The sequence below is a fragment of the Bombina bombina genome, chromosome 5 (genome assembly GCF_027579735.1).
Source record: "Bombina bombina isolate aBomBom1 chromosome 5, aBomBom1.pri, whole genome shotgun sequence".
In the NCBI taxonomy this organism is placed as follows: Eukaryota; Metazoa; Chordata; class Amphibia; order Anura; family Bombinatoridae; genus Bombina; species Bombina bombina.
The window spans coordinates 596,802,559-596,827,848 of record NC_069503.1 but is presented as its reverse complement, the minus strand read 5'-3'; the positions used below and the strand labels follow the sequence as shown (position 1 = coordinate 596,827,848).

The following is a 25,290-nucleotide window of genomic DNA, read 5'->3' as shown; positions in this document are numbered from 1 at the left end:
TGTAAACGAGAGCGTTCCACTCGTAATCTGGCCCATATAAGTAGTTTGTTCCCAAATGTTAGCTTTAAAGTTTTTTATGCTGGAGTGTATCAAATTGTTTATTTTACGAACGCAAAAACCTTATATTACTTGCGCACAAATATTTCCGTTCCACTCGTAATCTGGCCCATAATTGTTGTCAGATATTATAATTGTATTTAGCTTTTCTCAAAATACAATAAAATATGTCATTTAAAAATATTCAATACAAATTAATTAAAATAATATGAATCTACACAGCTGAAAGTAATATAAAATCAAGAAAATGCTTTACAACTAATCAGTAAATAGTCTAAGCAAATCACCAAGTCTGTTGAACCTAGCGTGTTTCACTCATTTTTTTTTGACAGCTCTGATTGGTTTAGATGTGTTAGATTTTTAATTGACTTGAAACATCCAAGTTTAACCAACCTCACCTGACTTTGTAACCAGCTTTTTACATAAGTCAGTTTGGAAGCAGCTTTGTAGCTAGAACTCCATGTACAAACTAATGAATATACAATAGGTATGCATCATAATTTGTCAAAATGCAGTGTGCCTATTTATCACAATGTGACAGGCTCTCTTACTCCTGATGTATTAATATTTTGTTGTACTCATTATTTTTTTGCAGTTTTCTGAAAGAGGTTATGCCAAACTGAACTTTTTAAATACATATCAGCAACAAGTATTGGAATTGAAGATTAGGAAAAAGAAGTTCTTGTTAATAAACACAGAAATGCAAAAGAGTGTATATAGATTATTCAAAATAATATTTTATAATACATTATTTCCAAAAATATTATTTTTTTTAGATTCCTCGGAAAACATTTCATTATAAAAAATAATTATCATCTTTATTATGGTTTAATGATGTATTTAAATATATAGTTAAAGAGACACTCAAGTCAAAATTAAAGTTTCATGATTCATTTACCCACCAATAAGCAAGCATAACCCAGATTCTCAACCAAAAATGGGCTGGCTCCTATACATCACATTCCTGATTTTTTAAATAAAAAAATAGCAAAAGAACAAAGAAAAATTAATAGGAGTAAATTAGAAAGTTTCTTAAAATTGCATGCTCTATCTGAATTATGAAAGAAAAAAATTAGGTTTAGTGACCCTTTAACAGGGCTGAACTCATTGAATTCTACATAAAAAAAGTGTGGAACCTGGAAGTCACAGAAAGGTGAGAGATGCCTCCCATAATGCTCTCTGCTCAGATGAGATGATCTAAAATGATCCTCCAGAACTCTCACAAGATTCTAGAAAGGAAGATGTTTCTATACTTCTCTAATGGCTCATTAGGCCCTAGGTCTGACCAGCTGGAAAATAATAGGTGAAAAATATGAATCTTGCTTATTAAAGGTGCAGTGTATACTGCAGTGTTAAAATCACTAACCCTGCTACATGTGATACAGTGATTGATCAGTGCAACAGCTTATATACAGTATATCTGTCTCTAACTGGCCAAAGGAAAGTAGGCAAGATATACCTGTTTATCAAGGTATGAATCCCTGAACTACAAAACAATATTGCTTTTGCTAACAAAATGAGAGCTTTAAATGCTTTTACAACATTTATTTTGTATGAATATATTTGCTGATATACTTTGAATATATTTAAAAAAAACATCCCTTTAATCATTTGAACAATAGGGTGTTTTTGAAGGTGGAAGTAAATTCAATCTAAAGAAAGCTTAGGTATGGATACAATAATGAAAAACTGGGGGCGTAAATAATATTTTAAGATTACAGGCTCTATGTCTTCTTGAATTTCATGAAATCTGACATATGCCACAAGAGTATTACCACTTTTAATCATTCAGAATGAATGATGTTCTGCTGCTGGGCATCTGACATTTATAACAGCTGGACTTTATAAAGGAAACAATGTGCTTAATGAAGTGTAAGAAAGTATATATAGGAATTATAAACTAATATATTTGCAAAGAGGTGTTGATTCCATGACCTTTCTAGTTTTGCTCATTTTTATTGTTGTAACATATCAGCACTTTTTTATTCCTACTGTTCTATTACATTGAACATATCAATATTCTTAAACTAAACTTTGTTATATTAACAACTGTTTAGGAATCTAATCATCATCCATTCTTAAAATTATTATTATTTTTTTTTTAAATGACCCATATATTACAAGTACACTTTTAAAATGACAGGATTTATTTTGTTTGGATTATAGTTTGATGAACTACAGTAGGTAAAAGTTTCACTACGGTGGGAATTCCCTCCTCTAACTTATCTATTTTACAGACTATCAATTCGCAATAATTAAAGTTCCAGTTTATAGAAGTTTATATATATATATATATATATATATATATATATATATATATATATATAAAATTATTATTTTTTTCTCCTGAATGTGTTATCCTGTAGATCAGTATATCTCAACTCCAGTCCTCAGGACCCTTAAAGGGTCATGATACCCAAATGTTGAAACACTTGAAAGTGATGCAGCATAGCTGTAAAAAGCTGACTAGAAAATATCACCTGAACATCTCTATGTAAAAAAGAAAGATATTTTACCTCAAAATGTCCTAAGTATTCAAACCCCATTGCAAAGGACTTTAAGCAGCAAATCAGTATGTCTGTTCCGGGACAGGCAAGGGAGTGAGCTTCATGCACACTGATTATTTCCCTATTCAGTTTAAGGAAGTTTACTATGAAATCTCATGAGATCACAGTCAAAGAGTTCATGACCTCAGCACTGCTGATTGGCTGCTGTTCATTTCATCATTTTTTTTTATTTATTTTTTTACCTGTAGCTGGACAGCAGCTGAAGTATAACCTTTTACACAGAACTTACTCTGGGGAGCTGAGGAAATTGTGAGGTAAACTATCTTCTTACATAGAGATGCTCAGGTCATATTTTCCTGTCAGCCTTTTACAGTTATACTGCCTCAGTTTCAAGTGATTTAGCATATGAGTATTATGTCCCTTTAATATGCTAGATATTCATTATATCTTAAAGGGACACCCCAGTCAAAAATTAAATGCACATAGATTTATTACATATTTGAATAGAAACATATTTGCAATATACATGTATTGGCAAAAATGGTTCTAGTAAAAATTATCACTGTTTTAGTGTTAACATTTTTCTCTGCACGTGCATGTGAAGCATAGCTAGATATTGTCACTGCACCCACATTTTAAATAATGCAGCTGCTCAGATCATCAGTGGGGCTTGTATCATGTCATCAATGACCAAATTGAGAAATTACCAGATGATACAAAAACCTTAGGCTCTCTGAACAAGTGCTGTGTTTAAAATGCTGGTGCACGGTGCATACTTAAATACACCTTTGAAACAGCTATAAATTTTATTAGAAGTATTTTTGCTAATACATGTATATTACATAAATGCTTTTGTTCAATACCGAAATACATCCATGTGGTTTCCAATTTTGGCTGGAATATCCCTTTAACTAGAGCACAGGGGAAATAATCAGCTGATCAGTAACCATGGTTACTAACCTGCTCTCACCCTTCAGATGATTATTTCACCTGTGCTCTAGTTAAAGGGAACCACAACACCTGCTTGACATGTTCTAAACTAACTTTTTTTAATTGTGCAAAATAAACTAACAAACTATTCTGTATGCAGTATATTCATCTTACTGCATTCTGTTGTAGATAAAAGCTTTATCATTTAAACGTTGCTCTTCAGACTTGTACCTGCAAAGTATGCTGCCATATTGCTAAGTTGGTTCCACAACAGTGGGTCACGTGATGCACATGGCACCTTCTATTTCTAAAGTTGAGGAAGTAGATTGAGACCTGCAGTGTCTAAGAAGAACGGCTTCAGGCAGACAGGCACTGTTATGTTTAAAAATAGCACACGCAGGGAAGCAAATGTGAGGGAGAGGAGAGGGAGGCACAGGGGGAAGAAAGAAAGCAAACACTCCGCATATAAAATTGTAACAAGGCATTTGCATTCATCTACATTACATATTTACTCCGGAGCCTTTCTTCCAAGTTCCCCCTGTGCATTCCTCTCCTCCTCCTGTGCATTCCTCTCCTCCCCCTCCCACTGCCTTCCCTGCGTGTTCTATTTTTAAACATAACAGTGCCTTTCTGCCTGAAGCCGTTCTTCTTAGACACTGCAGGGCTCAATCTGCTTCCTTTAGAAATAGAAGGTGCCGTGTGCATCACGTGACCCACTGTTGTGGAACGTGCGTTGCAATATGGCAGCTTACATTGCAGGTACAAGGCTGCTGAGCAATGTTTAAATGATAAAACTTTTATCTACAACAGAATGTAGTAAGATGAAGACTGCATACAGAATTAAAGTCAGTATATTTTGCATAATGAAAAAATATTGGTTTAAAATATTTCAAGCAGGTGTTGTGGTTCCCTTTAAGATATAATTAATATCTGGCCTGTTAAGGGTCCTGAGGACTGGAGTTGAGAAACACTGCTGTCGATAATAAGCCCTTTAGAGCATGGTCAACCTCCTTTATCATTAATATTATTATTATCATTATTATGTATCTGCATTTCTATTTTCATGAATTAGTGTCATTGTGGTAACCCTATTTGTGTCCCTAGGATTACAGAATTAGGTGAGGATTTTCAAATAAATATTAACAGTAATTATCTGCACATCATACTTCAGTAATAGTCTATAAGGTAGCATGAACAACACTTTGTAAAACAACATTTCATAGACTTTTCAAAAAGTATGTCCCTGAACTGCAAAGCAATGTATAGTAACACAATTTTTGATATTTTTAAATATGTATGTTGTCAATCATTTCAGGTGTATAAATATCACATTGACCTTAAAAGGACAGTCTACTCCAGAATATTTATTGTTTAAAAAGATAGATAATCCATTACTCATTCCCCAGTTTTGCATAACCAACACTGTTATATTAATATACTTTTTATCTCTGTGATTACCTTGTATCTAAGCCTCTGCAGACTGCCCCCTTATTTCACTTCTTTTGACAGACTTGTATTTTAGCCAGTCAACGCTGACTCATAAGTAACTTCATGGGAGTGAACACAATGTTTTCTATATGGCACACATGAACTAGCGCTATCTAGCTACGAGAAACTGTGAAAATGCACTGAGGTAAGAGGTGGCATTCAAAGACTTAGAAATTAGCATATCAGCCTACCTAGGTCTAGCTTTCAGCAAATAATACCAAGAGAACAAAGCAAATTTGATGCTAAAAGCAAATTGGAAAGTTGTTTAAAATTGCATGCCCTATCTAAATCATGAAAGTTTAATTTTGACTAGACTGTCCCTTTAATGCCCTTTAATGTTGATTATCCTCTCTGCCTTATTATATTATTTTCTACCCGCTCGCATAGTGGTTTTGGACATTATTGAGTCATATACGTGGAACTATATCATATACTATGCAACTGAATTACTGTTACTATCAAAATTAAAAATAGCAGATATATTTGGCATCTCAAAATACAGCATGCCTCTTATCTCTAACATTTAACCAATCTACCATAAGGTTTTGGTAAATACTAATTAAAAAAAAACTTAAAAAAAATAATATCATGAGCTGAAAAATCCTGTTACTCTAAAAAATATGAATTTACTAACAAATTATAGTGTTCCAATAGGGAATTTTAACTTTGTACTGTGCACCACATGCCAAATTACATACTAGATCTGTGATTTGGTTGCAAATGTTTTCCAAGAGACTGATGCTAATGTATAAACATAACGGCAGAATTTATAGTAACACATTTGTTAAGCATATCTGAAATAGCTCATATATTTTATATGTAACTGTTAGTTTTGATTTAAACAGTTTTTACTTAAAATGTGCTATGCAAATCGCGTTTGTAACATATTTAAAGGGGTATGAATCAGGGCTTCCTAAGTAAAAATAAATATGTTAGATCAAAGTAAACACAACAGGAAAAAAACTGTGTTGAAAAACAGCAAACAACCTAATTATTTTCTTGAAAAATGAGGACTTAGAAAATCAAAGTGCAGCTAATGTCCTTAGGGAGATAAGAGAGCTAACATGTTTTGAACTTAACCCCTTAATGACCACAACTTACCCTGTATGTCGCTGGTCATTAAGGGATTCTTTGTTTATAATAGAGAAGATCTTTCCACGAGTGGCAAGACCACGCTATTACACCCTCCCTCCCTCCTGCTGGCTTCTAAAAATAGCACAGTCTAGCTATAAAAAAAAGCAACCCCCATAGAAAGTAAAAAAAAAAATCATTAAGGGGTTAAGTTGCATGCTGCCTCTTCTCAGTATGGGCAAAACTGGCATCCTGTTTTTATTGCATTCATTAAACACTAAGCCATACTCTAGAATATTTATGTAAAATCCTTTAAAAATGATGCATAACCACTGCTTAGTGCTCATTTTATCAATCCATGGCATACAGGGGCACATTTCCAAACACTTTTATGAATCCTGTTTTCGTTGTAAATCTTTGTAATTTATGAATCACAACATGCATGGCATCCACATAATTGACCGTAACCTATTTAGTACAATAATAATTGATTTATAACCTTTGGAGTGCATATTAACTATGTATCACAAATCCAGTAGCACTAGTTATCAAGGGTCTGTCTGTACAGCGGAACATTCAGTGATTACATTATCAAAACATATACTCCTACATGCAAGGTATACTTAGAAATATTTTTCTCCATTGTGGCAAACCAGTCGCTTCCGAGCATGTATTTACTATGGTGTTAATTACAAAGTGGAAAAAATGTAGCCTTTCTGACCTCTACATTCAGATGTATACTTGATAATCTCTGATACATCGCCATAGAACAACATAGCAATAAATAAGGATACAGATATTGGAGCTGTTGTAGAGACTAGAGGGGGTGGGTTGCAGTTTAGGTTATTACCCACGGAAGTCAGGTCAGCACTCTTACAATTAATTGTGAGACAAAGATGTTGGAGATAACAAGGTGGGGGAATCAGGTCACAACTAATAAAGTAATTTGTGGTGGGAGATTCTCACTGTGATAATTGAGGATCCCCATTATTTTGATTAAAAAAAAAATGATTAACCAATAATACGAGTGGGAGGGGTACATTTTCAAAGGGAGTCCTCACAACCCATTTTGATTGGTTAACCAGATAATGAATAGCAATTATTTAAATAACATAAATAAAAGGGAATTATGGGTTAGTGCTAATCCATAATGAGGACTGAGAGGACTGTCAATTTTTTTAGTGTTTGGAAGGGGAACTTTTGGTTTTGGGGCATTTGGTCTAGGAGGCTTCTAGATGGATATCATTATGCAGCTGTAATATCATATAGATATTTATAGTGTGATGGATTATGTAGATAATTAGATTTTATGGGGTGTTACATATTGGGGGTACTTTGATGTAGGGGTTTTTGCAAAGTGGATATTGTGAGGTGTACGTTCGGTGACATGGGGGATTTTACAATGGAAGAAAGTCTATTTTCACAGGCAAATTCTGTTTTATGATTTATATTTCAGGCATCATACAATCAGTATATGTATGTCATGTCTAAAACAGAAACACATATAATTACACATTTCTACTGTATATAAAATATCTTCAAAGACATATTCGAGGATTATTTTAAAGGGACAATAGAGTCAAAATTAAACTTAAATGGATTGGATGGAACATAACATTTTAAAGAAATTTTCAATTAACATATATCATAAATTGTGTGTAGTTTAATTGGTATTCTTTGTTAAAGAGTAATTATAGGTTAGGTCAGATGCATGTGTATTTATCCATCTGGCAGCAATGTTTGCAACAATGTATATAGCAGTGTTATTCATAGTTGCTGTCATAGGCTGATAAATACACATGCACATTGATGAGCTCCTATTGGTCTACCTAGCTAACAAAGGATACCAAAAGAACAAAGCAAATTTAATAATAGAAGCAAATTGGAATGTTGCTTAAAATCACAAAAGGGGTTGATTTTGCTGCAGGAAGAACCCACAAAAACTCACGTGTTAAATTATTTTTATTGTAAAAAAATGAGACGCTTTTAACTTTGACACTTAAAGGGACAGTAAATTAAAAATGAAACATTCATGATTTATATAGATAAATCATGAATGTTTAATTTTGAATTTACTGTCCCTTTAAGTGTCAAAGTTAAAAGCGTCTCATTTTTTTACAATAAAAATAATTTAACACGTGAGTTTTTGTGGGTTCTTCCTGCAGCAAAATCGACCCCTTTTGTGTTCACTCAATATAAAACACATTGCTATATACTAAAAAGTCCTCATAGTCAAATGCCTTCATAATATATATATATATATATATATATATATATATATATATATATATATATATATATATATATATATATATATATATATATATACTGTATATATAAAATGTATATATATTTTGTTTTTCTATGATAAAAGAACATTTATGGAGTCACCTTTACCAAATGCATTTTGGATGGTTCCATAATTACTGATAAGCTAGCTTTTACATATCACAGCTGCCAGTCAGGAATGGAAACTATCTTGTTGTGCTATTGCATGGCAGCAAAAGGTCTTTTGTAATCATTAGGTACGCTACATTTACTAAGTTACTCAGAACAAGCACATTTTGCATGCAGTTATAATTGCTATGAACTGTCCAAAATATTAAGTAGCCATTTTTACAATGAAACCTTTTAAGAATCCTTTTATAGACCAGATCATGAATATTTGAATGAGCCAAGCCAGATGTTTGCCGGAGGATAATATGGTTCAGATGAAGCCACTGTGCAGTGAAGGAACATGCATATGTATGTCACAAGGACACTTCCTAATACTCAGACGATGAGGAGCTTTAACAAATTTAATTAGCTCAGCCATATTATTTTGCTTACACAGTGTAGCTCATTATCAATATTTATAAATATGTTGATAATACTTTATATAATTGTTTGATATCTAACCCAGACATTAGGAGCCTGATAGCAGACACATAAAAACTGCAACATAAATAAATTAGCAGTCTTTATCAGAACATCTGTTTCTATGTTTGCCACCTTGATACACATCTGGAGAAACAGGAGTAACACATTTTTAATTTTTATGGTGCTAGCGTTCCTTTGTAAATAGAATGCTAATAAATAAGAGACCATTTTACAAATAAAAAAACTCAAATTAGCAGATATACATTTCATGCACCGGTATCTTAATGTTAGTTTATCAACCATATAAGTGTTCATAAAATTAATGATTTGGGCATTAAGGGTAATGTAGCACCCTTTCACCTGGCACACAGAGAAATTTTCCAGGTGTGAAGTAATGCTGCGAATACTTGATGAGTTCATGGGGAACAATGTGTTTACTCAAAAGACACTAAGGGGTCTATTTATGTCCGCCGCACATCGATAAATGCCGACAGCATACACTGTCGGCATTAATCATTGCACCAGCAGTTCTTGTGAACAGCTGGTGCAATGCCGCCCCCTGCATTTGGCCAATTGGCCACTAGCAGGGGTTGTCAATCAACCCAATTGAATTTGATCAGGTTGATTTTTGTCCGCCACCTCAGCACAGGCGGACAGGTTATGGAGCAGCAGTCTTTAGACCGCTGCATCATAATTTCTGTTTCCGGCGAGCCTGTAGCCTATTTACCAATGTGCGAGCGGCCATGATACGAAGTAGCGTATCATGTTTGCTGCACATCGCGGAACATCGATAAATGCCGACAGCATACGCTGTCGGCATTTATCATTGCACCAGTAGTTCTTGTGAACTGCTGGTGCAATGATGCCCCCTGCAGATTCGCAGTCAGTCCCTAGCAGGGGGTGTGAATCAACCTGATCAAATTCGATCAGGTTGATTTCTGTCCGCCGCCTCAGAGTAGGCGGACAAGTTATGGAGCAGTGGTCTTTATAACTTCTTGATACAGAGCTTAATAAATATGCCCCTAAGGGCTAGATTTATTAAGCCCTTTTCTCCACTTTGACTGCAAGAGGAGAGCTTGGTTCACACAAACAATTTATTCATCTTAGGTGGATAATTTAAATCTCCCCATTCTCTTCCAACCGGGGAGATTGACAGCTTCTGTCCACGCATGATTGGCTGTGCGAATTGCTGCCTGCCAGAGGAGAGCTCATGCGGACAGGGGCGAATATGTATGCCCCTGTATGCCATGGATTGATAAATTAAGCTCTAAGAGCCAGATGATCAAAAACTCACAGCCATGGAGAGACATCATACAAAATATTTGGATTTTTTTTAGATGGCCTGATAAGGTGCCTGGGATACTTGTATCAATAACATTCTTTTAATTAATGCACTGATATCTCTGTGATCGGCAAGTTCACCTAACAACGCTTATTATCGCCAATCATCTCATCTGTTTGGATTTTGTGGACACAAGGCTGAGAGCCTCAGATGAGGGCTGCATGGTGTTTCTTAACTACAATTGTGCAGTATATGCCTAAAATAAGTTGTGCATAAACATTCACTTCCTTTTAGTTCAAAATCCCTAAACATTTTTTATCATTCAAAAAATACAACAAACAGATTTAGCTGCATAATATAATTTTTTTTTTAGTTAATAATCTTTTAAATTTCATTTTTATCTATAACCCCAGTAGACTATTATAGGATGTTGTAATTATTTTCCACTACCTTTTTAAGGACTAGATTACAAGTGGAGCACTAAATATTGCTTGCATACAATCAATTTTAATGCTCCACTTTGTAATACCAGTGCACGATAATGAGCGCTGGTATTACAAGTAAATCACAGCTCGCGTTCACATTGCTAGGAAACATTGCGCTCACGATAGCGTGCTTCCATAGGCTCAGAACCTCACGCAGCAAAGGGGGTAAGTAGTGCAGTGATGGGTAGCATTTTTAAATGTATATGTGCTAATATGTGTAAAACACATAAATATATATATAATAATATACATAAATATTTACATTGTGGTCTATAGGAACACAGGGTTCCCATAGACCACAATGTAAAGGCACTTTTCAGTGCCATTTTTTTCCTTCTAACACCCCACTTCCACCAACTTTAAAGCCCAAAAACTGCCTAATGCAGTAATTTTCTATTAAATGGTGCACAATAATTTAGCACTCCACTAAATGTTTATCACTTTAATAGATAACTCCCATAATCCTTAAATCTATGTCTATACATTTCATGGCATTAAACAAATGTACTATTTTCCCCCTCAGAGTTGCAAGTTATTGGAAATGTATGTAATGCAAATTCTCTTACGAATCATTACATATCTAATCCTACCATGGTAGACATAATAAAAACTTAAGTGTATCCTTTCATGAAAATGGTTGTAATAAAAATTAATCAGTCCATTATTCTGCTTATGTTCCTCTAATGTATGCATTTATGAGTCACAAGTTTCTACATTTGCTCTGTGTGCGTTTTTTTTTTTTTTTATCAGAATCAGCTATTTAAATGGCTTATCTGGTTATCAGCATATCAATCTGTACTAGATAATCTCTTCACATGAGGGCAAGGGATAGCCCCTGACGAACTGTCACTACTAGGGTTGCCACCTGTCCCTTAAAATACAGAACACTTATAAGTTACACATGCTGCAGGGTGTGCAGGGAGGAATATGAATAGTGCTGTCCAGAAACACAATACATGTTCCTCCTCCCTACACACCCTGCAACATGTGTAACTCATAACATGGCCGAGGTGGCAACACTAGTCACTACACATAGTGATATATGAGGGGCTTCTTTTGACAATATTGTATAGGAAATAAGTATTATAACAACAACAAAAAACACAAAGGCTCACACATTCTATAATGCACTAACATAAATACCTAAATGTTACAAAAGTCTAATCATTTTACTTTTTCATATGTATTTTATAGTACAGCACTCCCTAACAAAGGCCTAGATTTGGAGTTTGGCAGTAGCCGTGAAAACCAGCGTTAGAGGCTCCTAACGCTGGTTTTAGGCTACCGGCCGGTATTTGGAGTCATTCAAAAAAGTCTAACGCTCACTTTTCAGCCGCGACTTTTCCATACCGCAGATCCCCTTACGTCAATTGCCTATCCTATCTTTTCAATGGGATATTTCTAACTCTGGTATTTAGAGTCGTGTCTGAAGTTAGCGTTAGAAATCTAACGACAAAACTCCAGCCGCAGAAAAAAGTCAGTAGTTAAGAGCTTTCTGGGCTAACGCCGGTTTATAAAGCTCTTAACTACTGTGCTCTAAAGTACACTAACACCCATAAACTACCTATGTACCCCTAAACCGAGGTCCCCCCACATCGCCGACACTCGATTAAAATTTTTTAACCCCTAATCTGCCGACCGCCACCTACGTTATACTTATGTACCCCTAATCTGCTGCCCCTAACACCGCCAACCCCTATATTATATTTATTATTAACCCCTAATCTGCCGACCGCAAAGAGCCGCCACCTACATTATAGCTATGTACCCCTAATCTGCTGCCCCTAACACCGCCGACCCCTATATTATATTTATTAACCCTTAATCTGCCCCCCTCAACGTCGCCTTCACCTGCCTACACTTATTAACCCCTAATCTGCCGAGCGGACCGCACCGCTACTATAATAAAGTTATTAACCGCTAATCCGCCTCACTAACCCTATAATAAATAGTATTAACCCCTAATCTGCCCTCCCTAACATCGCCAACACCTAACTTCAATTATTAACCCCTAATCTGCCGACTGGAGCTCACCGCTATTCTAATAAATGTATTAACCCCTAAAGCTAAGTCTAACCCTAACACCCCCCTAAATTAAATATAATTTTAATCTAACGAAATTAATTAACTCTTATTAAATAAATTATTCCTATTTAAAGCTAAATACTTACCTGTAAAATAAATCCTAATATAGCTACAATATAAATTATATTTATATTATAGCTATTTTAGGATTAATATTTATTTTACAGGTAACTTTGTATTTATTTTAACCAGGTACAATAGCTATTAAATAGTTAAGAACTATTTAATAGCTAAAATAGTTAAAATAATTACAAATTTACCTGTAAAATAAATCCTAACCTAAGTTACAATTAAACCTAACACTACACTATCAATAAATTAATTAAATAAAATACCTATAATTATCTACAATTAAACCTAACACTACACTATCAATAAATAAATTAAATACAATTCCTACAAATAAATACAATGAAATAAACTTGCTAAAGTACAAAAAATAAAAAAGAACTAAGTTACAAAAAAATAAAAAAATATTTACAAACATTAGAAATATATTACAACAATTTTAAACTAATAACACCTACTCTAAGCCCCCTAATAAAATAACAAAGCCCCCCAAAATAAAAAATGCCCTACCCTATTCTAAATTACTAAAGTTCAAAGCTCTTTTACCTTACCAGCCCTGAACAGGGCCCTTTGCGGGGCATGCCCCAAGAAGTTCAGCTCTTTTGCCTGTAAAAAAAAACATACAATACCCCCCCCCAACATTACAACCCACCACCCACATACTCCTAATCTAACCCAAACCCCCCTTAAATAAACCTAACACTAAGCCCCTGAAGATCTCCCTACCTTGAGTCGTCTTCACCCAGCCGAGCCAAAATCTTCATCCAAGTGGAGCAAGAAGAGGTCCTCCATCCGGTAGAAGTCTTCATCCAAGCGGGGCAGAAGAGGTCTTCCATCCGATTGAAGTCTTCATCCAAGAGGCATCTTCTATCGTCATCCATCCGGAGCGGAGCGGCAGCATCCTGAAGACCTCCGACGCGGAACATCCATCCTGGCCGACGACTAAACGACGAATGACGGTTCCTTTAAATGACGTCATCCAAGATGGCGTCCCTCGAATTCCGATTGGCTGATAGGATTCTATCAGCCAATCGGAATTAAGGTAGGAATATTCTGATTGGCTGATGGAATCAGCCAATCAGAATCAAGTTCAATCCGATTGGCTGATCCAATCAGCCAATCAGATTGAGCTCGCATTCTATTGGCTGATCGGAACAGGGAGATCTTCAGGGGCTTAGTGTTAGGTTTATTTAAGGGGGGTTTGGGTTAGATTAGGGGTATGTGGGTGGTGGGTTGTAATGTTGGGGGGGGGTATTGTATGTTTTTTTTTTAAAAGGCAAAAGAGCTGAACTTCTTGGGGCATGCCCCGCAAAGGGCCCTGTTCAGGGCTGGTAAGGTGAAAGATCTTTGAACTTTAGTAATTTAGAATAGGGTAGGGCATTTTTTTATTTTGGGGGGCTTTGTTATTTTATTAGGGGGCTTAGAGTAGGTGTAATTAGTTTAAAATTGTTGTAATATATTTCTAATGTTTGTAAATATTTTTTTATTTTTTTGTAACTTAGTTCTTTTTTATTTTTTGTACTTTAGTTGTTCATTGAATTTATTTGTAGGAATTGTATTTAATTTATTTATTGATAGTGTAGTGTTAGGTTTAATTGTAACTTAGGTTAGGATTTATTTTACAGGTAAATTTGTAATTATTTTAACTATTTTAGCTATTAAATAGTTCTTAACTATTTAATAGCTATTGTACCTGGTTAAAATAAATACAAAGTTACCTGTAAAATAAATATTAATCCTAAAATAGCTATAATATAAATATAATTTATATTGTAGCTATATTAGGATTTATTTTACAGGTAAGTATTTAGCTTTAAATAGGAATAATTTATTTAATAAGAGTTAATTAATTTCGTTAGATTAAAATTATATTTAATTTAGGGGGGTGTTAGTGTTAGGGTTAGACTTAGCTTTAGGGGTTAATACATTTATTAGAATAGCGGTGAGCTCCAGTCGGCAGATTAGGGGTTAATAATTGAAGTTAGGTGTCGGCGATGTTAGGGAGGGCAGATTAGGGGTTAATACTATTTATTATAGGGTTAGTGAGGCGGATTAGGGGTTAATAACTTTATAATAATAGCGGTGCGGTCCGCTAGGCAGATTAGGGGTTAATAAGTGTAGGCAGGTGGAGGCGACGTTGTGGGGGGCAGATTAGGGGTTAATAAATATAATATAGGGGTCAGCGGTGTTAGGGGCAGCAGATTAGGGATACATAGGGATAATGTAAGTAGCGACAGTTTACGGAGCGGCAGATTAGGGGTTAATAATAATATGCAGGGGTCAGCGATAGCGGGGGCGGCAGAATAGGGGTTAATAAGTGTAAGGTTAGGGGTGTTTAGACTCGGGGTACATGTTAGAGTGTTAGGTGTAGACGTAGGAAGTGTTTCCCCATAGGAAACAATGGGGCTGCGTTAGGAGCTGAACGCGGCTTTTTTGCAGGTGTTAGGTTTTTTTTCAGGTCAAACAGCCCCATTGTTTCCTATGGGGGAATCGTGCACGAGCACGTTTTTGAGGCTGGCCGCGTCCGTAAGCAACTCTGGTATCGAGAGTTGAAGTTGCGTTAAATATGCTCTACGCTCCTTTTTTGGAGCCTAACGCAGCCATTCTGTGGACTCTCAATACCAGAGTTATTTTAAAGGTGCGGCCAGAAAAAAGCCAGCGTTAGATACGCGGGTCGTTACCGACAAAACTCTAAATCTAGCCGTAGGGTATTTAAATATTTATTTTAAAGGTACGCTGTATTGTATTTTTCCTTTAAAGGGAAGGTATTGTTTTGCAGTTGTTAAATGTTAAAGCCACTTAAAGGGACAAAATACTTATATGCTAAATCACTTGAAAGTTATGCAGCATAACTGTAAAAAGCTGACAGGAAAATATCACCTGAACATCTCTATGTAAAAAAAGGAAGATATTTTACCTCACAATTTCCTCAGCTTACCAGAGTAAGTGCTGTGTAAAAAGTTATCGTTCAGTCACCACCCAGCTGCATGTAAAAATAAAATGGAAGAAATGAACAGCAGCCAATCAGCATCAGCAGTGCTGAGGTCATGAACTGCTTTGCTATGATCTCAAGAGATTTCTGAGTGTGCATGAGGCATGCTCACTTGCAGGTCCAGGGACAGGGGAAGCAATCAAAATCGCTAAACTCAAGATCCCTAATACCATAAGACAGAATTTTTAAATCTTGAAAGATCATAATCCCTAATGTGTAAAATCCCGAAAATCAAAATGCAGAAAAAAACAAATCCCTAAATTATAAAATCCCGAAAATGCTAAATCCTAAACTTAAAAAACCTATAGATACAATGTGCTGTGATGTCCCCATCTTCACTATAATTTTGCCTTCGCCCCCCTTGTAAACCTCATTTCCCAAGGTTCACTTGGGGTGGATGCCAGAGGATCGGCGGGGTGCCCCCTTGAAGATACATTAACAATGTAATCTTGCGGGACTGTTTCAGGATTCTGGTTTCCGGTATCTTACAAGTAAGGGATTTTTTCAGGATTTTAATACTTGGGATTATGTTGTAGCGGCAATTTTAATTTTTGGTATTTAGAACTTCGGGATTGCGGCATTCTGTCTTGTGTACTTCGGTCTTTTGATATAGACTCCTGGGACAGGCATACTGATTGGCTGTTTACATTTCTTTACAATGGGGTGTGAACACTTAGGATATTTTGAGGTAAAATATCTTCTTTTTTTTTTACACAGAGATGTTCAGGTGATATTTTCTAGTCAGCTTTTTACAGCTATGATGCATCACTTTCAAGTGTTTTAGCATTTGGGTACCATGTCCCTTTAAGGGAAGATACTGTATGCAGTAGGATTAGCCTTGATAAGTCTGCAGGGTGCTTTTAAAGGTCAGAGAATAAGAACATTTTCACAGATAAATTACATAAAAAGGGGGAAAATAAATATTGAAATTATATTGCAAAGTTGGCTAACTTTGCAAAATTAATCAGTTTTTATTAAAATATTAAGATGTTTACTGTCCCTTTAATGTGATCCTAATGACTTGCTATATTGGCTGCATACTATTACTACTAGTAGTATTGTACTACTTATGAATATCAAAACGTTTGAGCCCATAAAGTGCAAAAATAGTTTAACCCATTAACAATAGCCAATGTACCCTGTATATGGGCTGTCATTTTTACTTGAAGTGGTTTAATAGTAGGGTGACCATATTGCCGTTTTAAAAAGGGACACATATGAAAAATACATATGTCAGGGTTCTCATACAAAACCTTTCTTTAAACAGCCCTGAAAAAAAATCCCTGACATATGTATTTTTCATATATAAAGCGGCAATATGGTCACCCTTTTTAATAGAGTGGTACTCGCCGACAGGGGTGAGATCACACTATAGACGATTGCCTTTTAGGAGTTAATCATGTTATAATAGTGCGTCTCACCGCTTGCAACAAGATCCATGCTATTACTGTGCTAAAACCCTTTTAAGGATATATATGTGTTATTAAGGGGTTAAAAATCCATAAAAATAAAGATTAAATAATCCCCAAAACTTCACGTTTATTACAATTCAGATTCATTCCTCTAGTTGCAACTTGGTAAAAAAAAAAAAGTTTCTATTTACCAGGTAATTACTGGCTATCAACATATTCCAGTTGCTTGATTGATAATAATCATATGGTATATACCCATGTTTAAATATCCTAGTAACACTATGGGAAAGATACATGTCACCTGTTTGATGTTTATAGGAATTAATATTTCAGTATTAGTGTATCAAAAGAAAGAGTGATAGAGGAAAGACCTTTGCTATTTTGACTTACTCCCTTGACAGTCAGAGGAGATTACTTCTGTGGCAAGATCATATTTAGCTGTGCGAGCAAATGAGCCCAGCTGTAACTGAATCAACCCTGCAAATATCTTGGGAGTTAGTCTGTAATCTGCAGATTAAGACATCACACAGTGGTCTCTCAGAATGTGCCTATGTGGAGCCAGGGGAACGTTCTGTCATTGAAGATAACACATAGAACATTAACTAGCTGTTTGACAAAATGAAAATAGTAATTAAACACTAACAAGTCTATGGTATAGCAAATCCTCACATGCATTTATCAGTTATGGGTCCTATTGCAATTCATTTGAATATGCTGTGCAAAATATTTTATGCTGTCTGGGTAATGCTGCTTGGTTCAATTTTCTAAGCTATTTTAAGACATTAAAATAACTACTTGTTCATTTGGTTAAAGCTTCCCAAATTACAAACATAATATAACATGGAAATTTGGTTAAAGAGACAATCAACACCAGCATTGTTGTTGCTTAAAAAGATAGATAATCCCTTTATTACCCATTCCCCAGTTTTGCATAACCAACACAGGTATAATAATACACTTTTTACCTCTGTGATTACCTTGTATTTAAGTATCTGTAAATGCCCCCTTATTTCAGTTCTTTTGACAGACTTGCATTTTAGCCTATCAGTGCTAACTCCTAGGTAACTTCACGTGCATGAGCTCAGTGTTATCTATATGACACACATGAACTAACACCCTCTAGTGGTGAAAAACGGTCAAAATGCATTTAGATAAGAGGCAGCCTTCAAGGTCTAAGAAATTAGTATATGAGCCTACCTAGGTTTAACTTTCAACTAAGAATACCAAGAGAAAAAAGCAGAATTGGTGATAAAAATAAATTGGAAAGTTATTTAAAATTACATGCCCTATTTAAATAACGAACGTTTGTTTTGGACTTGACTGTCCCTTTAAAGGCATATGATACACATTTTTTATGTTCTATCTAAAACAGAATTTTTAATGCATATTATAGTGTTTTGTTTTATTAAAGATAGCTGTTCCTGTACTGAATAAACCAACTTTTATGTAGGAGTTGTCCCTACAAGCCAGTGAGCAATAGAGTCCCAGGACTCTGCAATAAACATTCAGGCTCTTTGTTAAGAAAGGTTATAACTTTTTTTGGGTATCAACACTGGTTCAAGGGTGTGGGGATTCTTTGGAACTTTTTAGTAAACAGTGCAGACTTTATGTAAAAATGTCTGAACTGCACTAAAAATGTAGACTTTCCCTTTAACTCTGAAATTGTGAGTTATCCATATCTGACAACTGGAAGTTCACTGCAGTCTCCTCAAAGCTAACCCTGCTACATATTTCTGTCTAATTGGCCTGAGTAGAGGTAAAAATATAACATAATGCAAAACGATGGCTTCTGCATTAACAAGTCCAGAATGGCTCCTCCAAATAAAGCAATTGGAGGGGAAACACAATTGCAACAATTAAAGGTTTAGTTTACCCCAAAACTTTCTCTCCTTTAATTTGTTCCCAATAATCCATTTTGTCCATTTTACATGCTGGAGTATATTATATTGTTTACAAATAGCTCCTTAACCTTTATATTGACATCTGTAATAGCTGATTTAGCCTGTAGTATCCCTACCTACAGTATCTCACAAAAGTGAGTACACCCCTCACATTTTTGTAAATATTTTATTAAATCTTTTCATGTGACAACAATGAAGAAATTACACTTTGCTACAATGTAGAGTGTACAGTCTGTATAACAGTGTAAATTTGCTGTCCCCTCAAAATAACTCAACACAAAGCCATTAATGTCTAGACCATTGGCAACAAAAGTGCGTACACCCCTAAGTGGAAATGTCCAAAATTGGCCAAAAGTGTCAATATTTTGTGTGGCCAACTGGCCACCATTATTTTCCAGCACTGCTTTAACCCTTTTGGGCATGGAGTTTACCAGAGCTTCACAGGTTGCCACTGGGGTCCTCTTCCACTCCTCTATGGGGACATTACAGAGCTGGTGGATTTTAGAGACCTTGTGCTCCCCCACCTTCCATTTGAGGATGACCCACAGATGCTCAATAGGGTTTAGATCTGGAGACATGCTTGGCCAGTCTATTACCTTTAACCTCAGCTTCTTTAGCAAGGCAGTTGTCATCTTGGAGGTGTGTTTGGGGTCGTTATCATGTTTGAATACTGCCCTGCGGCCCAGTCTCCAAAGGGAGGGGATCATGTTATGCTTCAGTATGTCACGGTACATGTTGGCATTCATGGTTCCCTCAATAAACTGTAGCTCCCCAGTGACGGCAGCACTCATACAGGCCCAGACTATGACACTCCCCCTTTGTACTCCTCACCTGGTTGCCGCCACACACTCTGGACACAATCTGAACCAAATAAGTTTATCTTGGTCTCATCGGACCACATGACATTGTTCCAATAATCCATGTCCTTAGTCTGCTTGTCTTCAGCAAACTGTTTGCAGGCTTTCTTGTGCATCATCTTTAGAAGAGGCTTCCTTCTGGGATGACAGCCATGCAGACCAATTTGATGCAGTGTGTGGGATATGGTCTGAGCACTGACAGGCGGACCCCTCACCCCTTCAATCTCTGCAGCAATGCTGGCAGCACTCATATGTCTATTTCCCAAAGACAACCTCTGGATATGAAGCTGAGCACGTGCACTCAACTTCTTTGGTCAACCATGGTGAGGCCTGTTCTGAGTGGTACCTGTCCTGTGATACCGCTGTATGGTCTTGCCCATCGTGCTGCAGCTCAGTTTGTCGGGTCTTGGCAATGTTCTTATAGCCTAGGGCATCTTTATGGATCCTCAGAGAGTTCTTTGCCATGATGTGCCATGTTGAACTTCCAGTGACCAGTATAAGAGAGTGTCAGAGCGATAACGCCAAATTTAACACACCTGCGACCTTGTAACACTATCGAGTCACATGAAACCGGGGAGGGAAAATGGCTAATTGGGCACAATTTTGGACATTTCCACTTAGGGGTGTACTCACTTTTGTTGCCAACAGTTTAGACATTAATGGCTGTATGTTGAGTTATTTTGAGGGGACAGCAAATTTATACTGTTATACAGGATGTACACTCACTACTTTACATTGTAGCAAAGTGTCATTTATTCAGTGTTGTCACATGAAAAGATATAATAAAATATTTACAAAAATGTAAGGATTTTTAACTTTTGTGAGATACTGTATACTGAAAGTTTCTATACCTAGTTATAGGCTATTGAGAAACTAAGTAAACACAGCCAGCAGAATACATTATATTTACAGTGGAGGGGTGGAACAAATAAAGCTGTAACATGTTAATTTTAATTGTTCTTTCTAAGTATTGTACAGAAACAGAGATAAGAAAGGGAAGCATTTGAGTGATAAAATTAGATCTGAACTGTCAGCAAGCCAAGCCTATTTTCATGGGCTGTGGTTTCAAAATGAAAATCCAGCTCTTTATTTTGCAAAAAGAAGCAGAAATGAGCAATTTCTCATACATTTTATACACTGCAGCTTGGGGAACACTTTCAGGGAAAATTTATTTTACAATGAACTGTCTCTTTAAAGGGACACTAAACCCAAAATGTTTCTGTCATGATTCAGGTATAGAATAAAATTTTAAATAACATTCCAATTTACTTCTATTATCTAATTTGCTTCATTCTTTAGATATCCTTTGTTGAAGATATAGTAATGCACATGGGTGCGCCAATCACACAAAGTATCTATGTGCAGCAACCAATCAGCAGCTACTGATGCTATCTAGATATGCTATTTAGCAAAGGATATCAAGAGAATGAAGCACATTAGATAATAGAAGTAAATTAGAAAGTCGTTTAAAATCACATGCTCTTTCTGAATCATGAAAGAAAAAAATGTGGGTTTCATGTCCCTTTAAGGTGTTAATATACCCAGAAATGTGTCACATTTTGTGTTAATTATTGCAAGACTACAAAAAAGTATTTTAATTACAAGATTGTTTGTTTTAATTTTTATATTTAGTTATTAAATGTGTTGTTTTTTGAAAGATAGGGCAATATTTTCTGACAGTGAATAATGATCAATATATTTAAATGGGAATTTGAAAAGGCCAATAGCTTAAATTTTATTACAAAACAGGTTCAGTCTTCCAAGGCCCAGGCCTTAAATCTAGTTAAGCTTTATAGTACCTTCAAAAAGAGAATTGTGTTATTGTGTTGTGACAGTAGGAAATCCCTTCACTGGTCCCACTGGGTTGCTTTTCACAACAAAGCTCTTTTGAAACCATATAAAATACATTAATGGTTTTACTTTCAACCAATTTCTTATATGAGAATTTCCCCTGGAAAACCTTGTGTGAAACTATCTCTTTTGTTACTTTTACTATTTGAAGTGAATACGCTTTTATTGCACTGAACACATAATTTTGCTTTATATCTTCTTTATTTTCAACAAAAAAATTTTTTCTTTTGTTTGCCTCTCATGATTCTGGCTCTGAATTTTAATTGACAGCAAACATTTAAAAAAAAATTTTTTATCAACTCAAATGAATGCACAAGGTTTTGATTAGAGATGAGAGATAACTTGGTATAACATAGTATTTAATTGTGAAGGCGAGAATTGAATGTTTATGCAAGTTCTAATTGAAAAAATAAAAATAAAACCCTTTCCTGTATTTACTAAATCACCATAATCTCACACAAATTCCAACCTATACTGTGCAAGCTTTTTTATTTTTCATATTAGACTTGATTTTTTTTTGCCTTCAAGTTCAATAGTTTTTCCAGTCTCTATGAATTCATTAGAGTTTTTAAACAGTGCTAGGATCAACACAAAGTAATATATTTCAAAGGAAAAGTAGTTATAGATGTAACTCTACTATATAATCAAGAAGATTACGAGTTATGCGCGCTATAGGAAAATGAAAAAGTTGCATTATTTAACTCTCTATAGCGCAGCTATTACAAGTTTTTAAACAGCCGGCTTGTGCGTGCGATATGGTTGCGTTGAGCTCCATACCACAAACAAACCAAGCGCTGCTTTGACGTGCTCGTGCACGCTTTCCCCATAGACATCAATGGGGAGAGCGGGTCAAAAAAAAGCCTAACACCTGCGATCGCGGAAAGAAAAGCTCCGTAATGCAGCCCAATTGATGTCTATGGGGAAGTTTAAACCTAACACCCTAACATGAACCCTGAGTCTAAACACCCCTAATCTGCTGCCCCCGACATGTGTATAACACCTACATAAAGTTATTAACCCCTAATCTGCAGCTTCCGATATCGCCGTCACTATTCTAAAGTTATTAACCCCTATTCCCTTGCACCCCAAAATTCGCCAAACACTATAATAAATCTAGTAACCCCTATTCCGCTGCTACCTGACATCGCCGCCACTATATAAAGTTATTAATCCCTAAACCTCTGGCCTCCCACATCACTACCACTAAATAAACCTATTAACCCCTAAACCGCCAGCCCCCCACATCACAACAACCTAAATTAAACTATATTAATCCCTAAACTTAACCCTAACCTAACCCTAACACCCCCTAACTTTAACATAATTAAAATAGAGCTAAATTAAAAGGACAATGATTAACTAAATAATACCTATTTAAAACTAAGTACATACTTACCTGTTCAAATCAGCCAATAGAATTTCAGTAGCTCTCATCCTATTGGCTGATTTGAACAGCCAATAGGATTTCAGTAGCTCTCATCCTATTGGCTGATTTGAATTTCCAAAATCAAATCAGCCAATAGGAATGCAAGGGACGCCATTTTGAATCACGTACCTTGCATTGAAGATGCAGTATACGGCGGCGACCGTGTGAAGAGGATGCTCCGCGCCGGATGTCTTCAGGATGGACCCGCTACGTGCCGCTGGGATGAAGATAGAAGATGCCGCCTGTATGAAGATGAACCCGCCTTCCGCCTGGATGAAGATGGAGCCTCCTGTATGAAGATGGAGCCGCTGGGATGAAGATCCTTCAAGCAGAACTTCAGAAACTGTGAGTGGATCTTCGGGGGTTAGTGTTAGAATTTTTTAAGGTTTTTTGGGTGGTTTTTATTTTTTAGTTTAGGGTTTGGGCTATTCGTAAAAGAGCTAAATGCTTTTTTCAGGGCAATGCAAAAGAGCTAAATGCCCCTTTAAGGGCAATGCCCATACAAATTTCCTTTTCAGGGCAATGGGTAGCCTAGGTTTTTGTTAGAGTTAGGTTTTTTTATTTTGGGGGGTTGGTTGGGTGGTGGGTTTTACTGTTGGGGGATTTTTGTATTTTTTTTAACAGGTAAAAGAGCTGTTTAACTTAGGGCAATGCCCTACAAAAGGCCCTATTAAGGGCTATTTGTAGTTTATTGTAGACTGGGGTTTTTTTATTTTGGGTGGGCTTTTTTATTTTTATAGGGCTATTAGATTAGGTCTAATTGTTTTTATTTTGGATAATTTCGTTATTATTATTTTGTTATTTTTTGTTATTTTTCGTAATTTAGTGTTTGTTATTGTTTGTAATTTAGTCTTTTTATTTTTTGTAATTAGATACTTTGTAATTTTTAGATTAGTGTTAGGATTTTTTAATGTGTATTTTAGTTTTCTTTAATTGGTAGTTAGTTTAATTTTAGTTTAATAATTATATTAGTTTAATTGTTAGATTAAACTTAGTTTTTTTAATTTGACAGGTAAGTTTTAATTTAATTTAAGATAGGGAAATTGTAATTTCAATATAAAATTAGGGGGGGCGTTAGGTTTAGGGTTTAGTAGTTTAAATTAGTTTATTGCGATGTGGGGGGCTTTCGGTTTAGGAGTTATTAGTTTAATTTAGTATATTTCATTGTGGGGGGCTTGCGGTTTAGGGGTTAATAGGTTTATTATAGTGGTGGCGATGTAGGGCTTAATAACTTTAGTATAGTGAGGGCAATGTGGGGGACAGCAGATTAGGGGTTGATAATATTTAAATAGTGTTTGGAATGCAGAGAGCGGCGGTTTAGGGGTTAATAATTTTAGTATAGTGGTGACGATGTCGGAAAGCGGCAGAATAAGGGTTAATAACTTTAATATAGTATTTGTGATGCCGGAAGGCCTCGGTTTAGGGGTTAATAGGTAGTTAATGGGTGTTTAGTGTACTTTGTGACAGTTTAGTTATGAGTTTTATGTAACAGTTTTGTTGCAGAAAACTCATAACTACTTGTCTCAAATGATGGCGAAACGGATCTCCTTCTCACTGCAAAACTCATAATGGCAGCGCTATAGGAATCCCATCATTTTTACGTGTGGGGGACTGACGTGCATTACAGGCTAAAAGGCTTGCGGTATAGCTATACCAACAAGACTCGTAATGGCTGCGGTGCTGTTTTAACTCTGAAAAAACATGAATGCACAACTTGTAATCTAGGTGAATGTGTTTAAATCGAGTAAATAAAGGGACATGATACCCAAATATTGAAGCACTTCAAACTGATGCAGCATAGTTGTAAAAGGCTGATTAGAAAATATCACCTGAACATCTTTATGTAAAAAAGGAAGAAATTTTCACCTCAAATTTCCTAAGTATTCACACCCCACTGTAAAGAGACTTTAAGCAGCCAGTCATGATGCTTGCCCCAGGACAAGCTAGGGGTGTGCATCTATCATGTACAGACATAGTCATGTTATTTTCCTATTCAGAGAAACTGAAAAGCAGAGGGG

At 35.8% G+C, this 25,290-nt stretch overlaps 1 protein-coding gene across 1 annotated transcript in view; it reads right to left on the bottom strand.

The window, feature by feature from the left end:
* The window catches only part of CNTNAP2 (contactin associated protein 2), a 2,991,056-nt gene extending 2,970,681 nt beyond the window's left edge, over nt 1-20,375 (bottom strand). The window contains exons 1-2 of the mRNA XM_053715812.1: nt 20,342-20,375; nt 17,628-17,744 (exon numbers count right to left, since the gene is read on the bottom strand). Of these exons, the coding sequence (XP_053571787.1) occupies nt 17,628-17,744; nt 20,342-20,375 (151 nt within the window). The remainder of the gene's footprint in view (nt 1-17,627; nt 17,745-20,341) is intronic.
* Nucleotides 20,376-25,290: the final 4,915 nt, after the last annotated feature.